We start from the raw sequence: 19,836 nt of genomic DNA, 5'->3' as shown, positions 1-19,836 counted from the left end.
ACCACTTTGCTGCTGTCCCTGAAGCAACATGTGGAGACCCCTAGGAGAGAAAACTATTTTGGGTCAGATTGCCCAGTGTAGCCAGCGTCCAGCCCCATCTAGTGCACTGACTGATGCTGCTTGGGAACTACGAGTGGAAAGCTACCTACCTACACCAGAGGTGGGCAGGCTGCCTGTTTGCGAGGGCCTGATTAAAATATCATTGGGAGATGTTTAACAAAATAAAAAATATAATCGAGGGAATGTGAATTTGTGGTTTTCTAAGTCAGTCTGTATCCACAGGGATCTCTTTTTTATTTAAATTATTGTTAGCTGGAGCACTCGACTGATGCTTTTTTTATATCGGTATTTTTCCACCTTAATTTTTTTATTTGAATAGAGAAAATTCAAAATGAATGCTGTTTTATGTCTTTGAAAAGAACACCATGTCAATTAGAAGCAACTCAGTATACTGAAATTAGATATGAGGTGTTATTATTACTGAGTTATCAACCTAAGCTAAAATCTGCAAATGTTCATGAAGGGGATGTGGCTGACTCTAAGAGAAGAGTTCACTAAAGCTAAGTAATGACCATTGGTAACATCGTATCCGGATGGGGTTTGAGTTTGTATACTAAATTTTCCATTTTTATCAAGCAAGGAACTCTCTAAAGCACTTAACAGCAACTGTGTGCCATAAATGTCAGCTGTCATTATTAACAACTCACTGAAGTACTTTCAGGATTCAGGATTCATCAATGCACATGCACCTTTCACTGCTCCACAGATCACCCCTCCGGCCCCCTTCAAGGGTCAGCCTAGTGATGAGTCTTTCTGAACATTGGTAAAATGGACCTTGGATAGCAACCCCACAGCCTGCTCTAGCTCAGTGTTCTAGTATTAGCCCTTAAAAGAACACTTTTTGTTTTAACACAAGGAATGTTAAGCAATAAATATGTTATTCCTTGTTTTTTTTAACACTTAGTTTTGCAGCCTGCTATAGGGTATAGTTGAGAAGGCCTGCCTATTTAATTTTGTTTTAATTTTATTGATAATCTTGATACCCTCTTTCAAAAACAAACCCAGAACCCTTATGATAAGGGTAGTTTTTTGTTTTGGGGGTTTTTTTTGTTTGTTTTTTGTTTTTTTCCTGAGGCTGGGGTTAAGTGACTTGCCCAGGGTCACACAGCTAGGACGTGTTAAGTGTCTGAGACCAGATTTGAACTCAGGTCCTCCTGAATTCTATCCACTGCGCCACCTAGCTGCCCCAGGGTAGTTTTTTTTAAAAGAGAAATGGGAGGGAAAGTTACACAAAATATCACCTATTCCGCTACTCATAGGTGCTTTTCTAAATTAATCATAGCCACTCCAAAACCTAGTGGCTTTTGAATGAGAAGAGACCTTAAAAATCATGACATTTGACTTCTTTATATGAGCATGGTAGGAGTAGAAAATGGGAGAAAACACAGCTTAAAAGAAAAGTCTTTGACTTAAGGACTGGGAGATGAACAGCACCGGAACATTTTGGCTACCTCTGTCTACCTCTCTAACCATGACTTATTTGTGCTGATTTGGCTGCACTCAGCCCTCAAGTCATGGTCTTGTGGAAAAGGATGTTACTAGGCCCTCATAAACCAGTGTAGACTGCGGGGTCAACAGAAACAAGCGTCTGACTCAGCTGGAGAGTGTAGAAACCCACCTTGAAATCTATGCCCTGATTTGATGTCCCAGGATCCCAGAGCTGCTACTGACATTAGTCCCAGTTTGGAGATGTTTCCTTGCCTGCCTGCATGCCACAATAACTTGCCCAGTGGAGCCTTTCTAGAAGCATTTGTGTGGGTCTCCCGAGGGCCGTCCTAGGCCTCCGGGCTTCTAGAGCAGCTTCTATTTGGCAAAATGGAAGTACAAGCAGAGAAGGAGATTCTTGAGCAGTTTGGTGATCCCCAGCCTCCTTGGCCAAGGTTCAATGTATCACTTCCCAAATGTAGCATTCCCAAATGATTTGGGAAGGTTTAGTCTAGTCAGGTTTTGGACCAGTATCCCTCTCTTATGATTTTGTTTGTTTTTCCCTTTAAAAAAAAAAAAAAAATTACAATTTTTTAATTCAAGGACTCATTTTTAGAGTCCTTTCAGTTGCCAACTTTAGAGAGACTGCTCCATTCATCTTCCCAGTCCTAAAGTGAGCTTACAGTCACTGTGATGCAAGGTCATCTGTGCCCCTTGATGAGGAATTGGCATAGAGGAGTGCTCTTCTATAGAATGTGTCTTAGTTTTAAAGGTTAGACTTGAAACTTCATCAGAAACTGGAGTGATCTGGTCATTTTAGCCAGGGAATACAATGCATTAAAAGAGAACTCTAGGATTTGGAGCATCTGGGTTAAAAACCTATCAATACTACTTCCTGACTGTCTGTGTGACTTTGGTCAGTCCCCAGCCTCAATTTCCTATCTGTCAAATGAGGGACTTGGACCATGACCTCTAAGGTCTCTTATTGTTCTTATATCTATAAAGATCTCATACTTATAGTTCATATCTCTATCTTATATCTGTTTATTCCTCTAGATATCTATGAACTAGCAAAGTTATTAATTTCCTTCAGATAACTTTTATTCAACCTGGATAACTGGAATATTTTCTTGGCTCCCCTTGAAGAAGGATGTATATTACCAGGATATATATATATTTTTTTTTTCTTTTCTTTTCTTTTTTCTTTTTTTTCCATTTCAGAGCAGAGTCATATTATTTGTTCATTTAACTTTTACAAATGAAATTTATAAGTATTTGGCAGAGAGAAAAACCCAGCATTGGCCCTTAGGGTCAACAATGGAAGATTTGTTTTGCCCACTTCCATTATCACGTGTAGACACAATATCATAAAATGAGTTGGAAATAATATGAGTCTCATAACCACTTTGTGGGGTTTTTTTTAATTTTCCAATTTTTCTCTCCCTTTATTCATTGAGAAGGCAAGAAATATGATGTCCATTTTACATATGAAGTCAGGCAAAGCATATTTCCATATTAGACATGTTGCAAGAAGGAGAAATAATCATAATAAAAGAAAAGTAAGTTCCAACCTGCATTGAATCCATCAGTTGTCTTCTCTGGAAGTAGATAGCGTGTTTCATGGCGAGTTGTTGGAATTGTGATAGATCATTATGTTGATCCTAGTAACTAAGTCATTCACAGTTGACCATTGTTACGATGTTGCTGTTACTATTTATAAAGTTCTAGTTCTGCTCACTTTGCATCAGCTTCTAGAAGTCTTCCCAGGTTTTTCTGATGCCATCCTCTTCATCGTTTGTGAAACTGTTCACAAGAGATGATGTGAACCAAGCATTAAATAATGAAAGTTATAATCCCACTTCACTAGTGAGAGCTTTTATGTATCTCAGATTAACTCTTAATATGAAAGCCCTTTGACTACAAAAGCTTCCATTTAATTTTTTTTGAATCTGATCTTTAAGCTATTGATTTTTATCCACTCTGATGGAAAATGAACATTAATACCTGCAGTGCCTGATGACAGTAGACAGCTCGCTCTTTGAATTGTCTGCACTTCGTGGTCTCTGATTTCCCTGTGTCTTTAGAATGTTCACTTCCCATGTGCTGAAATCCTTTTTCGAGCGCACTCACATGTTTCCTCCATATGAGCAGCCTTTGTCTTATTCCTCTTTGGGTAAAGAGACTTGGGAGGGGAGAGCAATTTAAAAAGCTTAACTGATTGTTAGAGCGAATAAATTTGTTCCCATTTCTCCCCTGTTATAAATTCTCGAAAACAAGAACCTCAGAATCACTTATTTATCTTTGGATTCTTCTTCACACAATTTAGCCCAGATTCACACGTATAATACTATAAGGCTCTATGAGGATGGATGGAAGACTACTACAAAGTATGATCCCTATTTTACTCTGAGAAATGATGATTTGCCCATGATCCTACTGCTGGTCAGTGTCTGAGGTAGAATTTGAACCCAGTTCTCTTGACTCCCCAAGTCCAGCACTCTTCATTGCATTAGGCTGCCTCTCAGGCTGATGAGTATCTTGTTTCTCTAAAAGTGTGTGTTGAGTGGAGTACAGAAGATGAGTCACAAGTTGGAAGCTCCCCCCAGCATCATACTTGGTGGGAAAGAATCTTGAAGATCATGTGAGATGTGGGCATGTGCCGGCACATACCATTGCTCGTGGGAGAAGGTGGAAGCTGGCCTCTGGGCTCACCTCCACATAATTGGGGTCTGGCCCACCCCCGTGTAGTCCTGTTCTCTGGCACCCGGGCCCAAAGGCTCTGTGCGGTAACTCCATGCGATGCGGTCGCCACGCCACAGCTGCAGTCAGGCCTGTTGTCAAGATGCAACCCATCCATGGTGTCCATGTGCAAAGAGAGCCCTAAAGAAAGCCTCCAGAAAGAAGAGTTATTTACGTGAGACCTTGTGGCATAATACCAAGGTCACTGGGTTTGGAGGCAGAGCACTTGGGAGCCCCCCCGGCTAATTACTGCAGGTGTGACCCTGAGATAAGTCATTTAAGTACTTTCTTTAGGTTCCTTATTAAGTAAAGAATGAGTGTGGACTAAGTGGAAAGATGTCCGGTCTTTTCCAGTTCTCAGTCCTCTGACTGAGAGGGATGGATGGAATAAGCATTTATTAAGCACCTCCTGTGCACTAAGTGCTTTACAATTATCTGATTTTATCCTCCAATGACCTCAGGAGATAGATAGTGTTATGGTTATCCTCATTTTACAGATAGAGGCAGAGATGAAGGAAGTTACTTGCCCAAAGGTCACACTGTTAATCAGTATCTGAGGGCAGCTTTGTGTCTGTCCCCTGCACCACCCAGCTGCTGCCCTCAACTATTAGTATGTTGGGAGGCTGGGGGGGTTGTTTTGTTTTTTAACTTTTCTTTAATCTCAGAAATGGAAAAGGCTTCAGGGAGCATCCAGTCCGGGAGAGAGCTGAACAGGAATCCCGATTAGTCATCGTTCGGCCTGGCAGGGAGGTAGGAGAGCCTGTCTCCATCCCAGGACTTGGGAACAGCTCTCCTCCTTAGGAAGCCTTCCTCGTGCGCGTGACTGGCGTCTCTGGGGGGAAGGATCCTAGCATCAGAGACAGAAAGCCTCAATCCCAGCGTGCGCTCCGTGTCTCCTGGCCCAGGATCTTGGGGCATGTCATTGAAAGCAGAAATGATGAGTGTTGGACTGGCACAGAGCCAGCCAGGAGGGCTGCAGGTGTGGTCTGGGTGTCCCCATTGCACTGTCTTGAGAGTCCTTCTTATCCTCAGGCTAACTGTCACTGTTGTAAAGGTGTCCGTTGTCATTCTCGTACCTTGATGGGGACCTCAGAGATTGTTTTCAGAGGATTCAGACCTGCTCGCTAAATGTGCCTTACATCTGAAACCCAGGGCACAAAGGGGAGCAACGGCACCGTCACTGCGCCCCGGCCACATGCTTGGGTTCGGCTTCTTCGGAGTTAAACCAGTATCTAGAGTGGAGAGTGCCCGTGGGCAGGAGTTAGCAGCTTAGTTCGCCTGTTCAGGCTCTCAGCTTTGGCACCATTTGAGTCACAGGGGCAGGTCTGATCCCTGCTGCCCAGAGCTTAAAGGAAGAAACCTCCAAACTGTGGCCTCGTTTTCTGGCCCATGTCCCAAAAGCAGCGGCCCTGAGGTAGCGTCACTGTGCCCAGCAGCCCGCAAGTCAGAGACCGACTTCCACCCGGCGGAGACGCAGCTGGCCGGGGTCGGGACCGAGGACTTGTGTGGTGTGAGGTTCCCCTTCCCCAGGGACGTTTACATCCGTGTCGCTTGTCCCACAGACTTCCGCTAAGTATGAGCCGTGTTACTGAGTGTCAGGAAGTGGGCTCCTGGGGACGGTTGTTCCAGGAAATTCAACAGGGAAACTTTACAGGAAGACCAGCACACCAGGAATTGGGAAGGAGCTGCATCGGTGTGGCCAGTGAGAGGCAGCCCCAGTTGGACAAGCGCCAGCCCTGAGCGATCCTTCCCCTATGGTCCCCTTATTCTAGCTCCTGGGACCAGGCGAGCCTGGCTTGTCGAGGTGACATTCAGGAAACCTCGTGATACCCTGTGGGCCTAGGAACCCCTGACCACCGGGAGAGCTCCCCCCCTCAACCCAAAAGTAGGAAAAAGCAAACCTTTCCATCATAAATGGAAAGGAGAAAACAGAGGGGAGGGAGATCGGAAACCTAAAACCAAAAGCTTTGTCAGCTTGGCAACATCCGAGAAGTGCTTAGAAATACCTGAGGCTAACTCCGGGGTTATCGTGATAGGTGGAGGAGCTCGTTTTGGTGAGGTACTTAGCCCAGTCCCTGACACATAGTAGGTGCTTCTTCCCTCTCTTGCTTTCTTCCCTGGCCCTCCATTTTCTCATCATCGGCATGTCCTTCCAACACTATATCCTGTCTTTTTCTTAAATGAACAAGGGATAAAGTGCAGACTGTTCTCCTACTGTGTGGTACTTGTTGCTCTGATTCTGAGGCTTAACTTCTTTGCCCTTTTGTATATTGTGGCTTCTTTGCACTGGCTGGATCCCCTCAAGAATGTGTTTCTTAAGGGGCAGCGAGGTGGTGCAGTGGATAGGACACCAGCTCTGAAGTCAGGAGGACCTGAGTTCAAATCTGGCCTCAGACACTGCCTTGCCCCCGTCACTGACAAGCCAAGAAATCGGAAGGAATGCGCTTCCGGTAATGGGGTGGCGGACAAGCCAGAGGCCTCCTGGGCTCTCGCCAAACATGAGGGTGGGGTCGTCACAGAATCTCAGAGTGGGAGGCGCCCCGATGGAAACCCCAGTTCTGAACGAGTTGTTTAGTCGCTTCAGTAACAGCCAACTTTAAGTCCGTTTGGGATGTTCTTGACAAAGATGCACATGAGCAAACTGAGGTGACCGGCTTACGTGATTCGCCCGGGTTCTCGCAGCCAGTAAGTGTCTGTGGCCAGATTTGAATTTAGGAAGAGGAGGCTTCTGGACCTGGCACTCTGGCCATGACCATGTGTGTGTGTGTGTGTGTGTGTGTGTGTGTGTGTGTGTGTGTGTGTGTGTGTCCCTCTCGGTATGCATACACACATGCACGTTTATCTGCACGTGAGTGGGATCGCTCACTTCATTCGGAGACCTGTAGCGGTCGTCCTTGAGTACTCACCCCGTACTTGTGGTGGTGCTGGGGACAGCGATCCCAGAGCGCGTGTCTGCGTTTGGGGGGAGGGACATGTGCCTGGATAAATAGGGCTCTGCACAAAGCACCGTTCAGAGCCAAGCTCACCTGTGCCCAGACTCTTCTGCCTCTGCAGGGAAAGTAAGGAAGAAGGTGCCCTTAGCTTCATTTGGGGAACTCTGCTTTTGCCCTATTGTAGTTCTGTATTGTTTGGGAAGAGGCAGGAAGGAACAGTCTAGAGCACCTACTACGTGCAGCGCCCCAGACTGGGTGCTTGATCAAGCTTGGAGCCGCCTGGCTGCTCTGCTTCTTTGCCCACAGTCAGTTCATAGTGTTCCCAGGATCCTCTGATTTCTCCACATTCATCCTTCTAAGCCGTTTGCTGTTGGGTTATTCTGATTAGCAGCAGAACCTGAGGGAGGATGGAGATAAGAAGAGTTGGAGGATTTACTGCACTCTCTCTGCCATTTCCTCTGCGCTTTGTAAGTAAATCTGAAGAAGACAATTCCCATTTCTCATAACCCCCTCGGCCTTCTTTCCATCACTGAACATAAGCAGAAAATCCGCTAGTGTGAGGGGCACCGGGACATCACGCAACTAAAATGAGATAAGACCACGGCACCCTTGGAATAAGGCTCTGTGCAAAAAAAAAGCCGTGAGCTTTGAGCTTCAGTTGGAGCAGCCTGTAGAAAAGCAGCCCGGATTGGAGTCAGGAAGACTCGTCTTCCCAAATCCAGATGGGATCTCAAGACACTCACTAGCTGGGCCACCTGTCTGCCTCAGTTTTCTCCTCTGTAAGACGAGCCAAAGGAGGAAATGGCCCCTTCTCCATTATCTCTGCAAGAGTGCCCCAAACGGGCTCGCAGGGAGTCAGACAGCTAAAAGTAGGCCCAGGACATTTGCTTGGTGATTTAAAAGTAAAAAAGGTCAGGGCCCGGGCTCCGAGATCGGCCTTCTCGTGGAAGAGACGGAGAGCAGAGCCACGTTAGGCCACGTGCCTGGGAGGGTTGGAGCGCTGAGTGAGAGAAGAGCCCCAGCTAAGGAAGTGCAGGTGGCTGAGGTCACAGAAGACAGCGACTCCCGCCCCGCAGCCGTGGGCCCAGTCTCAGGTCGGTGAGGGCAAGGCCCGAGGCTTAGCTCCTCGTCCCGCGGGGCGATCGGAGCCAGAGCGCTCGCTGCTGGCCTGTAGCCCGCCTTCTCTGACCAGAGAGTGCAGGTCATGTCTTCGGACCCAGCGTCTCAGTGCCGGGCGCAGGGCCCTCCCTCGGGGAAGAGCTGGATAAAGAGGGTGCGGCCTGTCACAGAATGCGGGAAATGGTAGGCGAGTGGGTGCTGAATGAGCAGGTCAGGAGACGCCCGGGGGCCACAGTGCGGCCTAAGGGCCGGGCGCAGGGCCCTCCCTCGGGGAAGAGCTGGATAAAGAGGGTGCGGCCTGTCACAGAATGCGGGAAATGGTAGGCGAGAGGGTGCTGAGTGAGCAGGTCAGGAGACGCCCGGCGGCCACAGTGCGGCCTAAGGGCCAGAGCCGGGGGCCACAGTGCCAGAGTTGGAGTGGCAGCGCGTGTCCTGGGAGAAGGGGGCCCGCGGGCGCAGAGTCCTGCCTGTCCAGGGCCACGCCGTTGGTGTGTTGTTGGTGTGACCTCGTTGTTTGCTTCTGTCTTTTGTTACAAGGGACACCGGGAGGGAAGAGGAGCATACTCAGAAATGGAAGTCACATCCACGCTTCCCCTAAGTGCCGCCTGATGTTTGGGAGTCTCCCAGGTATTGGAAGCTCCGGGCCGGCCACCACCATCGGCTGGCAGAAAGCTGTGCCAGAAGGGCAGTCAGCGGCAGGAGATTCCCTATGGGTCATTGCCGGGCCGCAGCAGCTCCACTCCCTCAGGCTTTTCTGTGGTGGAGACGATGGAGGGTTGGAAGGAAGGAGAGTGTGTGAAAGGCAATGGTGACCCACAGCCCTCGGTGGAGCTTGTCCCAGCCCAGTCCAGCCTTAGGCAAGGGGACTCTGCCTTCAAGAAACCCAGGCTGGGAGTCTGGCCACCCCCCCCCAGGCAGCGGGACGTGGGCTTGTCCCCCAATCTTGGGGGGCCCGCTGACCCTGGGAGCCCGCTTAGTGTACATGCACGTCCCTTTCCTTCCCAGGAGGCGGGGAAGATGTTAGATCCCAGTGACTGAGAAAAGGCAGCGGACGATCCTGGTGAAACGCCGCTAACGAGGCGCTTGTGTGCCTTGGTGGGCAGAGAGACGCTGAGCGGGTGCGGGAGGCTGCCGGGAGGGCTCTGAGCTCCTGTGTGGGGCTGCGGCCTCCCGTGCCGTTTGTTCAGCTGCTTCCCAAGCCTTCCAGGGACCTCTCGGTTTCACCGCGGGGTAACCCAATCCTGAGCTGTTCTCTAGGGCCGGATCCGGCCACTCAGGTGTCTTGCAGACAGAGGAGGCTCTTGGGACTGCCCTGTCGGGGATAGCACCCTTTTCTGTCTGGCTTGGGGGACCAGGGAAGATTTCCTTCAGACATTACTCTCTACAGCTTAGGATTTTGTCCAGATTCTAGGCAGCCATTAGCATTTCCCTTTATTGGAAAGTAAAGCATCATCAGAAAGGAAATCGATTCCATAGGTATTTATTGAGCTTCTGCTACAACTCTGACATCCTTGGGCTGTAGGGGGAGCAGGGAGATGCTGGGGGAGGGGGAGACTAGTATTTCATCTGGATCCTACCCTCCAGAGGAAGGCCAGGAGTTACCCGTGGGAATCGGCTCGAGACAAAGCCCTCTGGGGCGAATAAGTGCCGAGGGGCTCAGGGACCTTGGAGGGGCTGGGGGAGGCTGTGATTCTGCTTGCGCCTTCTCCCCTAGGGAAGGTGTAGTGGGAACGTGCAGAGCCAGACAGAAGCCGGGAAATCGGAGCACGATCCCAGCTCTGTGTGACCCCGGCCAGGTCGTCTCATCTCAGCGATGACAGGAATACGGATCCTCCGACGATCACGGGCATGCAGGGAGCAGCAGTGTGTTTCAAGTACTTCCTGTGTGCCTGGCACTGTGCTAAGTACTGGGATCACAGAGGACAGAAAATCAGTCCTCGCTCCCAAGGAGCGCACACGGGCAGATGGGGAGGCAGCTCCGACTTCCTCAAGGCCAGGGTTTGAGTCCCACCCCCATTCATTCCCTTTATTGTCCCGTATCAATAGCTGATTAACAGCCTAGAGAGAACTCATGGAACCTGGATGAGGGGCGGGGGCTCCTGGTTGTCCCCCTCCTGTGGGGACCACGTGGTAATGCACTCAGGAGACAGCTCCGCAGGGGGTGAGGAGCCGCCGAGCTTCAGAAAGGCAGCACACCTTCATTAACCCCCTGCGAGGAGCCAGCCCTGGCCGTCGGGAAGCAGCAGCCAGGCTCGGCGCCAGATGTGTCCATCCGCGTCAGAGGAGTGCATTGGACAAGGCGACCCCTTGGAGGTCGGGTGCTGCTCGAATAAACGAACGGGACGGAAATAGCCAGGGAAGGAGCTTGCCGGGCCCTGCCCGGGTTTTTTCAAGGAACATTAGCACAGAAAATTGAAGGCAGCAGAAGGATGTCAGAGGAGTTGGTTGTCATGGGATCTGTGGTTAATCTTGAACGTCGAGCCCAGCGCCTGACAGACAATGGCAGCGGGATCTTGTGAGTCCCCTTGTCCGGATGATGTTACCTCGGGTCTCCGCGCAGATATTTCCGTGAGCCACGTACATGGGGGTGCCCGGCTCAGTGAACGCGCGTGTATCCGTGCACGTGCAAACACATACAACTGACCATTAGTCAGCGAATCGCACTGACGTCATGGCCAGCCAAGCTGGACCCTAGCACGGACGTCCCATTGAGAGCTGGAAGAACCCACAGCGACTGTAAGTTCAAGCCCCCCTCCCACCTCCTGCCAGGAGACACATGGTACCAGCAGGTATTACTGTGTTTACTTATTAATGGAGCCGAATCGTGTCTTTTTGCCAAAACATCTCAAGAGCATAATTTCCTTTTTTTTCAAACACCACCAAACAAAGAAGCCACAGAATTTCCAGCCGCATTAATTAAGTCAGTGAAACAATGATTGGCTGTTCTCTTGTCTCATCTCCTAGCACACATACCTCATCTTGGCTGGACTGACCCACTTCAGAAATGTAGCTGGGCTTTTCGGGGCTCTCCAGGGCCGTGTCGCTCAGGGAATTCCAGAGCACACTGCCGAACGCGCCTCCCCGGTGTATAATAGATAAGCCATAAGCAGAAAAAACACCAGCTGATCTCTGTTGTCGTGAGGGAACATAAGGAGAGCGTCTGTGTCTCGGAGCGAGGGCATGTAGCTAAGCCTTTGGAGCTGGCTTAGATTTTCCCCAAGGCAGAGCACGGGCCGGGCCACGAAGCGCCGTCCCCTTCTCTAGCATCTTTCAAGGTGGCTCCGTGTTATAATAGTGCGAGTACCACGTGGCGATACATCACCGGGCTGGGATTTCTATCGGAAAGGGGTCCTTGCCATTTCCCTCCTCAGCCAGATGAGAGGGGCCACGAGGTAACCAGGGAGGGCCCCCTCGTCAGAGGAACGGTGAGAGTTGGAGGGTGTGATCTGTGGCATCCAAAGGCAGTTCCCCAGAGAGTTGGATTTTGCTCCTCTCGTTCCTCCTCCAGAAAAGTGAAGGTAGCGGGCCTCCCTGGGACTCTTCAGCCAGAAATCCTTTCTTCAAATCATTCTTCTGATCAAGAATCAGCAGTCAACGCCCTCGGTGGGGTCCCAAGCTGACTCTTCAGCTTTCTTTCCCTGGTCGCTTAAGAGCCAGTAGTGCTGGCCTCAGAATCAGCTTTCTTAAGTAGCTGGAAGTTTAATCCCATAGCTGGCCCCCCATCTGCCTGCCTGGCCTCGAGGTGGACGCACTAGAACTTGGTACTAGAAATCCTTAGAGCTGTCCTCCCATCCCTGGGATGGGCGCCTTTGTTGAGGTAGTGAGTTCTCCATTCTAGAAGTCTTCAAGTTGAAGCCGGATGAGCATTCATCAAGGATGGGGCTCAGGGACCGAACGCCCTCCGAGGCCCCCCCACCTCGGAGTCTGTGAAACGTTTGCTGAGGGTGAGAAGTTCTGGGAATGCTGAGACCTAGAGAGCTTTGCTTTTATGTCACTCGGCTGAAGTCGAATTGGGCAAGTAAATGGCTCCCTTTGGGGGTTCATGGAAGGAATAAAGGGGACTGGAAAGTCCTCGTTATCCGCCCCAAGAGGAAACAGCAATTTCTGCAGCCCAATCGCAAGCCATTGAACGACACTGCTGACATAACCACTGGCCGCTCCTTGTGGGAGACTTTGCTTCTCTTCCAGGTCCTTGCAGTTAGTAAATGTTTGAAGCTTTTGGCATGGGCACTAGGCCACTTTGTCTTGCTTAAACACCATGAGAATCATCCCTGAGAAGGTGGCAATGCCATAAGGGCCCAGATCTGACATTTCTCCCACTGGGTCATAATCCTTCTCCCTTTGACTTCTGGCCCCTCGCATCAGGCAGAGCGTAGATGGGGCAGTCCTGGAAGGAAATGGCGATGGGAAACAGTGACTTGGTCACTCAGCTTTTGTTGAGAAATCTGCTTTAATTATAATCCATTTTACCCAGAACTCAGATGTGGTTGATGCTGCCCTCCTCCTCCCTCTCTCTGCCCCAAGAGCTTTCCATCTGAGAGAAGCACCGGCAGTCCTGCAGGGGCACTGACTTCCTCAGGGCCGGGAAGAACCTCCTTAGATGGCTGACACCCCACCTTCTGGCCATGGCCTCACCGGACATAGGGAGCCCTCTGCTGCCAAAGCCTTGGTTCCTCTGTGCTGAGGGGAGGGAAGGGAGGATGGCACCGTGTGTGCCTTTTGTGACAGTGAGTAAGGAAGAAAATGGGAGCGGTCTTTGTAGATTCATATAATGTGGGCCACCGAGGAAACTGAGGTAAGCCGCCGTGTGACCCTGGTGAGACCACAGGAGGTGCCTGAGTCCGGATTTGGACAGGGCCTCCCTGACTGCAGCACGGGGTTGTGTCCCTGAGCCGTCCAGCTGCCTCCCACTCCGCTCCCCACCTTGCACTTCCTGTCCGTACTTGTACAAGCACGTGGCTCACCCCAGAGAGCACGGAGCGCTGCCTTCCCTGTGGCCTCGAGGCCCCCGGCATTTAGCACAGTGGCTGGCACCGAGGGGCGGGCACACCTTTGTTGGTTGAGTAAGTGCTTTGTCCAGAACTTGAACCGTGATCTCTGAGTCCAGGCTTCATGAGGAGGGCCAGGAGATCCTGCTTCCGCGTGCTCCCGGGAGCTGTGATTGTAGGGATAGCGGGCTGATGCTTCGTGAGGGAGGTAACAGGAGAGGAGGCGTTAGGCCATTACGTGTTACAGACCGCCTGAACAGAAGGAAGCACTCGGTGAAGTGGGGAAAGAGACGGCGATCTGGCACCGAGTCACAACTGTGAGGAGCCGGAGAACTTCCGAGAAGTGCCTGACCTTTTCTGACCCTGGGTCCTCCCATGTGGAAAGTACCGAGCACTGATCAGGGCTCCACTGTACCTGCTACACTTCTAGTCCGGACCATGGCAACCTAGTGGCTCCGTGCTCCCATTACAGGGCTCCCCGACTGGTGCCGGATTTAATGCACACCCCATTAAGGCTTTGGCTTCCCTGCATCTCCCTCTAAGAAGGGGCTTAATCATGGAGGGATTTAATCTGGGAGTTTTGAGCTCCTGCCAATAGTTTGTTACAAAGGAAAGGAAAAATAGGTACATCTGATTGTGCCCTCCATTTGGGAAAAACAGAAAGACGCCCCCTAGAGCAAAAGTACTTCCAGGGGCATGGATTCCCAAGTTATAATGGGGGAAAGAGGAGGCTCCAAGCAGGGGGTAGAACCTGCAGACAGCCAGCAGTGGAAGCCAAGGCTGCCGAGGAGAACGACTTTGGACTCACTGGGAAATCATAATAGAATGCTTGGCTGTGCTGAATGAATTTGGGGCACCCAGCCCAGGTAAATGACTACATCCCGGGTCTGTCCTGAAAGAGCTGGCAGGCGGGATTGCTGAGCTGGGACCAGTGATATTTGGGTGCTCCTGGGAGGTGCAGGAAGCACCGAGGAAGGCACATGTCCCTGTTTTAGTCTGCCTGCTAGGCCGGTGAGCTTGACTTCAATTCCTGGGGAAATTCCCAAATGGATGATTAGAGAGCTGGTTGGCAAACATCTGGTGAGCTTTGCCCGCCTTCGTCAAGAGCAGATCCTGCCAGACAGCTGAGCCAGGAGACGAGGGAATGCTCTGAGGATGACTGACTGGGATTTCGGCAACCTCTTGATGAAGTGTCTTGTGGGGAAGGTGGAGGGAGAGACGTGGGTTCCGCGGTGATACCATCAGTTGTATTTAAAACCCGGGGTTGGCCAGACCCAAAGGGCTTGCAGGCAGTTCAGGTCTCTGGTGGGGAAGCACCACCCCAGGGACCTCTGCCTGGCCCTGGGATACGGTTCTCAGTGCCTTGGAGGAGGACAAAGACGGTAGGCTCATCCATCACATTGGCAGGCGGCATCAAGCTGCGAGGAAGAGCGATTGCCCCGAATCCAATTAGATGATGTTCAGGAGGGACACACGTAAAATCTTGTACTTGAGCACAAATAAATCAGCTCCACGAGGCGGGACACATGGATAGACAGCAGTGGTCCTGGCCCCAGCGTGCGTCGGCCGTCCGTGATGTTTCGGCTGAGAAGTCTGCGCCCGTGGGCTTCATTGAGGAGGGATGGGGAGGCAGAGAGGATGCTCCGCTGAACTCTGCCCCATCAGACTCTTCAGCAGTAGTGTTCCGTTCTGGGCGCTAGCTGAAAGCTTGTCAGAGTGGGTGGGCAGCCAGGATGGGCGAGGGGCTCAGCCGGGGAGGAGAAGACTGGATGGGAAGGGCCGTCCTCCAGGGGAGGGATTCCCCCGAGGGGTAAAGAGGGCACATTGTCCCCAGGTGCTGGAGGACCAGCTCTCCGTGTGTGGACAGACTCAATGGCTGCTGAGGCCCCTTCCCACCTCAGGTTCTGGAATGCTGGGCCTGGGTGTAAGCAGTGAATCCCCAGGGAGGCTGTGATTTCCTGCTTGTGTCCTGTGGTCAGTGTCGCCGAGGCTGCTCCATCTCCGGGCTCCAGGCATTTTCCCTGGTCTCCACCTCTTGGCTTCCTTCCTGTCTTCTGCCAGACGCCCTTGTCGTTAGCGGGTTCCTCTCAGACCCTGGCCCCTCAGTGTATCCTGTCTAGATCTCGTTTGCACATGGTTGTTTACATGTTGTTTCCTCCATTGTGCCGTGGGCTCCCGGAGTACAAGAACCTACCCCCGGTGCTTGGTGCGGGGCTTGGCACACAGTAGGTGCCGAATGAAGCTCGTTGGCTTGCTGAAATGGCAGGATTTTCTCGAAGACAGAAACTTCTCCCTTTAGAAGACTAAGAACCGGAGTGTCTTGCAGTATGTTTCACAGCCATCTCTCCAGGTTGGGGAAGGGGGGGAATGTACACACAGCACAGTGATAAGTTTTATCTGCATCATCTAATCTGGGAGTGGGGAAGGAAATCTTTTACTAAGCCCACCACGGGGAGCTGAAAACTAGGGTCAGGGATCTCTGACTGCTTGAGTTCTCCGAGTTGATCATTTGGTACAGTCGCAAATGATGCTGTAAAGATCCAGATGGGCCTTGGTGGAAGGATCTAGAGAATCAACCAAACAACAGATCGAGCCCCAACTCTTGCCTCTTCCCAAGATCACAAAGCTCACTCTGAAAACTGGCCCGGAGGAGGAGAAGGAGGAGGCGGCGGCGGCTCATACTTTTGCTGAAGTAATGGCCATGATGACATCAACGATAGTCGTTTTAGCAAAGCCTTTGGAACTGCCCCCGCTCTGGGGGCTGGGGTTCTGGGGACCTCCAGGAACTTGATCACAGAATTACAGGATCTGGAGCATCTGGAATAGGAAACTGACCCCAGAAAATCTTATTTGCTCAGAGCCATACAGGCAGGAAATAGCAGTTATGGGAGTAACTCTTCTGACCCCTGAGCTCTTGTGCTCTGTTAGGCCTACCTTCGGTAATGAGCCTGTCAAGTCTTTGGGGAACCACCGTACCCATGAGAGGGGCCCATGCGGCTCCAGCAGGAGGTGGGCCCGACTTGAGTGAGCGTGGGCGTCTCCTGGAGCAGGAAGGAGCCTTCACAAGGAGTGAACGTGAATTCTGGTCTCTCTGGTGAACCCATAAATTCAGAATCACATCTAATGGTTTTGAAGGCATATGTTAAATCTCGATGAACTTATCTGTGAGCAAATAACAGAGGAGGGCTTTAAAGTTTAGTGAAAGGAAAGGTTATAATTGGGAAACTGCCTTGCTCTGGGAGGAGCCTTTCTGCTGGGTTCCTTTCTGAGAAGGACCTGAGAGAGTTGCCAGGTCAGCTGTCCAGTGGCCCTCCAGAAGAACAAGCTGTTTGCGAACCCCAAGGCTTGCCCATGATTTCTGCCGAGAGCCATCACTTCTCCTAGGTCAGCCAAGGAGATTCACAGAACTGCTACCCTTTTACCAAAAGGACTTTTTCTTCCTGAGGTTCTAGGTTTTTTTTTTTTTTTTCTTGATTACATATTGTATCACCATTCTTATGATTGGGTCAAAGGCACATGCTTGGCTTACCTTATCTGTGGAGACCCCAAAACGTTAGAACCCGACTTTCCTCATACGTTCGTGTCATCTGCTAAACGACACGAACAGCATTCCGTTTTTGTGAAGGAACAGTCGGTATTCCTGGCCTTCCCATCTCTGAAGGGAACTAGACTGGGAATCAGCATGTACAGAACCCACTGGGGGAGGGCGAGGCCACTCAGGGGGAGATGTCTCTCAATCCTTTGCTCCCTAGTGCACTTATATACATGGAGATCTAGTTGGGTGCAGAAAAGCCAGTCCATTAGGAAAACACTGGTGTGTGTTGGGTGGTCTCCCGCTTAAGAATCTCATTTGGATCCTCACAATAGCCCTGTAAGAGTGAGTGAAGGCCCCTCTTTTCCATTTTACAGATGAGGAAACTGAGGCACCAGGAGTGTCTTAGGACTTAGAGCTGAAGGAACTTTAGAGATTTGGGGTATGTAACTCAAGAATTGGCTTCCAGTTTTGGCCAATTAAGATAAAATTCTATTTTTAACTTTGAAGAAGTAAAAGTACAACTGTACCAATACCTCCCCTCTCACCTCCAGGATCAAAAACAACCCAGCCCCTCCTCCCATCTTTCAGTTCAAGTTAATCCCCTCTCGCTTACCACACCCTGCTGGATTCTGGGATCCAGATTCCTTCCCAGCTGCTGCTCTTACTAGAAGCTTTATCTGCAGGCTTGGGCGTGTTCCCTGCCAGTCTTCCAGGCCCGGAACAGTCTGGCTGTCTTTCCCAGACCTCAGTCTCAGTGCCATCTTTTCATCGATTATTTCCAATTTATCCTGACTGGATGTTTGTATGTTGTCTCCCTCATTTGTCCATGAGCTCCTAGAGGGCACGGTCTGTGTTTTGCCTCCTTTTGTATCCCTGGCACACGGTGGGCATTACTTAATGCTTATTGACTGACTTCCCCTTGGTCCCTGTGCATTAAAAATAAATGAAAAAGTTCTGCAGGCAAACTTGCTAATGGGGAAAGTAGTGGAGATTGTTGGGCTCCCCCTCGGAGGTGGAGGTGGGACAGGCGTTTGTCCGGGTTGCGGCCCAGGGCGGAGTTGGTCTGAGATCTGGATTGGCCTAGAAGCCTCTTCTCTGACCCCATGGGCATCCGGGAGAAAGGAGGGCATGGGAGTAAGATTCAATAATGGGTGACCTCTGGAAGGCAGAGGGCTTTCTATCATCCAATCCTCAGGGGGTAGAAGGGGCAGCCTCTGTCAGGCAAGGCCAGCGGGCTCCCTCTTGGCCCGGTGGCAGGGGGCCACAAGGACCCGTTTAGAATGAGGGTGCGCCAACCGTCAGGGCACTGTGGCCACGCGGCTCGGCTCAGGAGGCGACTGCGGGAGGCCCGGCGGTGCCGAGGGTGGGCCGGAGAGAGCGTTCGTGTGGGTGACTGACCCCTGTCCCTTTTTGTTCCTTTCAGAAATGTTCCCACTGCCAGGAGCCAGGCGCCACTTTAGGCTGCTACAACAAAGGCTGCTCCTTCCGGTACCATTACCCGTGTGCCATCGATGCAGGTAAGCGCCCGCGCACCCCTAGCTCTAGAAGGGTCCAAGCTGGAGACCCGCCGCCTTTCCCCGCCATTCTCGCCTCTTTCTCCTCTTCCCTGTTTCTCCTACGACACCCTGGAAAAGAAGCAGCAGAAACAGTGAGGGGGGGAAGATGTGGGCTCCAGAGGGCCGTACTTTGACCTTTTCTTTGGGGTCCTACTGTTCTTATGCAGGGGTCTCCTCTCAATAGAGCCACAGTGGCCGGCCCAGCTGGGCAGCGCTCCATGCTGAGAGGATGCCCCCCTAATCGTGGTGTTTGATGTGAACTATTACTGTTATTGTAGTTATTTCCATGGTCTCTGGTCTGATTTCTCCACAAATCATCAGAGAGCAAGGTCTGTTCTGCCCAACACCCCCATTCTACAGATGAAGAACCAGGCCCCGCCCAATGGCATAGAGAGGCCGCGCTAGCGTGCGATGGGGGTCCAGCCGATTCCAGCTCACCAGTAGCCCCCCCATTCCTCCTGTCCATCGAGCCAGCCACAGGCCGAGCGTGACCTTGTCCTCCTGGGGGCCACAGGGGCATCCTCTTACAGGGCTCAAGGGACAGGCCCTCGTTCATCTTGGTGTGTTCGGGAGGATGGCCTGGGGTAAGGGGCAGCTTCCATGTCCTGCATGGTCTCCACTGCCCCAAGCTCCCCCCCCCAACATTTCGCTTGGGTTCTCCACGGCTAGAAAGCAAAAGAGTGTCCTGGGAGGACAGAGGGGGATGGCGGAGACCTCCACACACTGTCACTGAAGTGAGCGGATGGGAGGAAAAACCGAGTACCCAAAGAAAGCCTCCTGAAATGATGCCAGCAGGAGCAGCGGGCACCACGCCAGGATGGGAAAGAGATGAAGGAAATTGTGAAAAAATGCCACGAGAGGAAGCGCGGCCGTTGGAGGAGGGACGCCCAGCCCCCGGCTTCTCATCTCCTCAGGAAGATAATGGAGGTCTGGCAGCCGCAGGCTCAGAACGGCCGCTGGGGCCGCAGCCCGGCCTCACGGGGCTCACAGGGGAGGCCCGGGGAACACAGAAATGCTGTGAGGGGCAGGGGGTCGGGCGCCTGGCACCCAGACCACCCTTCCTCCCTCCACGATGTGACTCCCCGCTGCTCGGCAGACACAGCCCTGGCTCAGGTCCTCGTGACACCTCCTTGGCCCCGGCCCTTTCTCACCACCCCCTCGCTGGTCACTGCCTTGGAGTCCTCCACAGGCCCCCAAACTCGAGAAAGAATGCCATCTTCACTGGCCAGACTGGCCCTCTGGCTGCACGTGCCTTGTCTGGGCCTGCTGCGAGGGCAGACGTGCCCGGGCCTGGAACGGTCTGGCTTTCTTTCCCAGGCCTCAGGCTGGGTGCCTTCTCTCCATTGATTATTTCCAATTTATCCCGACTAGGTGTTTATCTGTTGCCTCCCTTGTTAGTCGGTGAGCTTGTAGGTTTCCATAGATGGGCCTGCTATTCACGTGGGAGGTCCTCCTGGCACCGGCCCCAAGGGGGAGAGGCC

At 51.6% G+C, this 19,836-nt stretch overlaps 1 protein-coding gene across 1 annotated transcript in view; it reads left to right on the top strand.

The window, feature by feature from the left end:
* Positions 1-19,836, top strand: part of TCF20 (transcription factor 20) — a 163,977-nt gene that overhangs the window by 134,584 nt on the left and 9,557 nt on the right. Inside the window, 1 exon segment of the mRNA XM_074271861.1 lies at positions 18,223-18,316. Within this exon segment, the coding sequence (XP_074127962.1) occupies positions 18,223-18,316 (94 nt within the window).

Source organism: Sminthopsis crassicaudata, chromosome 5 (genome assembly GCF_048593235.1).
Source record: "Sminthopsis crassicaudata isolate SCR6 chromosome 5, ASM4859323v1, whole genome shotgun sequence".
Lineage (NCBI taxonomy): Eukaryota > Metazoa > Chordata > Mammalia > Dasyuromorphia > Dasyuridae > Sminthopsis > Sminthopsis crassicaudata.
This window is presented reverse-complemented; position numbering and strand designations above follow the sequence as displayed.